The following is a 2,776-nucleotide window of genomic DNA, read 5'->3' as shown; positions in this document are numbered from 1 at the left end:
AAGAGCCATTTTTCTCCATGGCCGGAAGGCAGCTGGGGCATCTACCATGTGATGTACTCAGAGCTCATCAAGGAAAGGAAGTGATAGTGAAGAGTCAAATCCCACCAGCAATGCTAATTTAATCACCCTTAATGTCCTCGCCCTATTTTCCTAAGACCTGAGCTGACGAGGATTTCTGAAGGAGCTCAGCGCTGGGGTGAGGAGGGGGGTGGAGTTTGACAGCGATGAAAGCGAAGCTGAACACAACGCAGCCCTGCCTTGGCATGAGCAGTGCTGGGCTCTGACCCAGCTCCTGCACTGAGCAAAGGGATGGCAGAGCTGTAATGGATAACTTCAGGAAATGGCCAGCTCGCAAAATATTGTTGTGGCCCCATGCAAATCCCACTGCCACATGTGGCTCTCTGCTGCTCCCAGCTCGGAAAACATCCAGGAATCACAGCAAGGGCAAGCAAGGTCTAGAGATTTCAGGTGATGAAGAGGGAGATCAAGGGACTGCTTCATCCTGGGCAAGGCTGGTTGAGGGGTGACACAGAAGGTCTGTAATGGTGAGTGGTGGGTGAAAGGTGGGAGGAAGCTGCTGCTTTTTGTCCCTTCCGAGACAAAAAACAGGATCGAGGGTAGACCACGAGGTGGCAACACACTCCAGGAAAAGGATGTTCCCACATCCCCGCTTTCCCAACCGGCTGACACCCACACAACCTTGCAAATCCAGAGTGAAGCAGAAATCTGCAAGATCTGAAGTGAGTGACCCAGGGGAACACAGGCAGTCCCAGACGTGTGTCAGAGTGCTGTGCTCTGGGTTCTCCACCCACTGCTCACCCTGTACCCATCCCCACCATCCCCTCACCCCAATCTGGGCAGGGCACCCCAGGGTACCCCCACCTCTGTTCCTGGGCTCTGGCTGAGAGTTCCTCCATCATCACCCTACACACAGCAGAAAAACTAAGCCACGGATAGGGATGGAGCCTCTGGTGCAAACCGGGGTGGGTACAGGAGATACCTTCACCTCTTGTGGTCCATTCAGGATCACCTGACCACTGGGAACAGACCTCATCCCCTCTCTCTGCTCTGCCAGCTCCCCTCACTGCCACCACTCCCCAACTCCCACTGTTCCACAGCACTTTCAGGGACAGGAATCTGCTGCAGCACCACACGACACCCCATGGATTTGGGGGGTTCTCTCCAAGCCTCCATGCACAGGGTCCCCAGGACACAGAGCACTGCTGATTCCCTCCCGCCCACATGGCCCTCACCAGGAGCAGAGCCGTTCCCCATCCACCCCAGGAAGGACACTGACTGTGGGGAAGGAGTGGGGAGGGTCTGGTGCCAGGGCCTCACCTGTGAGACACCTGAGAGCCCCTTAGACTGGACATGGTCTCCTCCAGGTTCTGACGTAGGTCCAGCACATTCTGCACTGTCCTCTTCCTCTGGGACTCGGGGTCTGTGGAGAGACAAGGTGATGGTTTTAAAGGGACAGACAGACGGACAGACAGACAGACGGACGGATGGATGGATGGATGGATGGAGCATCCCCCTGCCCATGGCCATGACCAACAGCCCTGGCTCTGCCCACCAGGAACGAGCAGGGCAAGGCTGGCACCAGGCTGGAGCTGCACCACCCTGAAATACCACTCCCAAGCATGCAGTTGGGATGGGGATGCCTAGTCCAGAAAGGATGAGCTGGCAGAGACTGAGTGGGGCCACAGGACCCACACCGGTGACAGGAGCAGCAGTTCTGGAAGAATGTCCCCAAACCTGCCCCTGCATCCCCCAGGCCCCAGGGGTGTTCCAGCCTGGGAACATGGGTGCTGGAGCAGCATCACTTGGTGTGCAGCCAGTGGGACCAAGAAGATGTCAGGGAGTGGAGGACACTGAGCCCCACTCATGAAGGAGTGGCTGCTTCTGTGCAGGGCTGGAGCAACCAGAGGGACTGAGCCCTCACAGGTACAGCCCAGAGCTGAGTACCCCCAAGCTCTGTCTGCTCTGGGGCTTCACCAGGTGTGCACACCCACGGCATGGATGTGTACACACACACAGAGCCACCCCGAAATGCACATGTGCATGTGCATCTGCCCATATCACAACCACTTGTGCACATACCTGCAGGCACATCCACAAACGTGTACATGCACCAGCACACGGAGGCGTGGGCACACCCCGCAGAGACACCTGCACGGATGTGTAAGAACACAGACACCTGCACAGAGGAGGGGGGTTATCCTGGCAGAGCCCCAGCAGTGCTGTGGGCTCAGGGCCATGGCTCCAGCCCCGTGTCCCCGTCCCGCTCGCGTGCACTCCGGGCACTAACAGCCGTACCACAGTGGCTTTGATCCCTGATTTCAGGCCTTTCAGCTGCAGCCTGCCACGGATCTGCAGTGACAGCAGACGTCAGAGACATGGCATGTGGCTCCTCCTAATGTAACGTGGCAACCAGTGCTTCAGGATTCGCAATGGCACTGGCACCGTGTGAACTGCAGGGACACAGGGATGGGGGACACTGACAGCACACACCCCAACTGCAGGGACACAGGGATGGGGGACACTGACAGCACACACCCCAGCAGCTCCCCACAATGGCACAGCCACACACCAGTGCTCAAGCAGGGCTCGTGTCCCTTGTCCCCATCACACTCTGGCCATGCCGGAGGCGGCACCCGTGGGTGATGCTCCCCTCGCCCACCTGCCCGGGTAGGAGCACCTCAGACCAGTGAAGCGGCACCGATTTACGCATGAGCCTGGAAAGGGGTGACAAGCAGGAACAGCACCGATGAGACGG

The 2,776-nt window shown here is 58.2% G+C and overlaps 1 protein-coding gene across 1 annotated transcript in view; it reads right to left on the bottom strand.

Moving 5' to 3' along the window:
• The window catches only part of LOC108448055 (neuron navigator 1-like), a 24,882-nt gene extending 23,439 nt beyond the window's left edge, over positions 1-1,443 (bottom strand). Inside the window, exon 1 of the mRNA XM_017739807.1 lies at positions 1,339-1,443. Within this exon, the coding sequence (XP_017595296.1) occupies positions 1,339-1,373 (35 nt within the window). The 5' untranslated portion in view covers positions 1,374-1,443. The remainder of the gene's footprint in view (positions 1-1,338) is intronic.
• Positions 1,444-2,776: the final 1,333 nt, after the last annotated feature.

This window comes from Corvus brachyrhynchos, unplaced genomic scaffold, assembly GCF_000691975.1.
Source record: "Corvus brachyrhynchos isolate BGI_N302 unplaced genomic scaffold, ASM69197v1 scaffold67, whole genome shotgun sequence".
NCBI classification, from domain to species: Eukaryota; Metazoa; Chordata; class Aves; order Passeriformes; family Corvidae; genus Corvus; species Corvus brachyrhynchos.
This window is presented reverse-complemented; position numbering and strand designations above follow the sequence as displayed.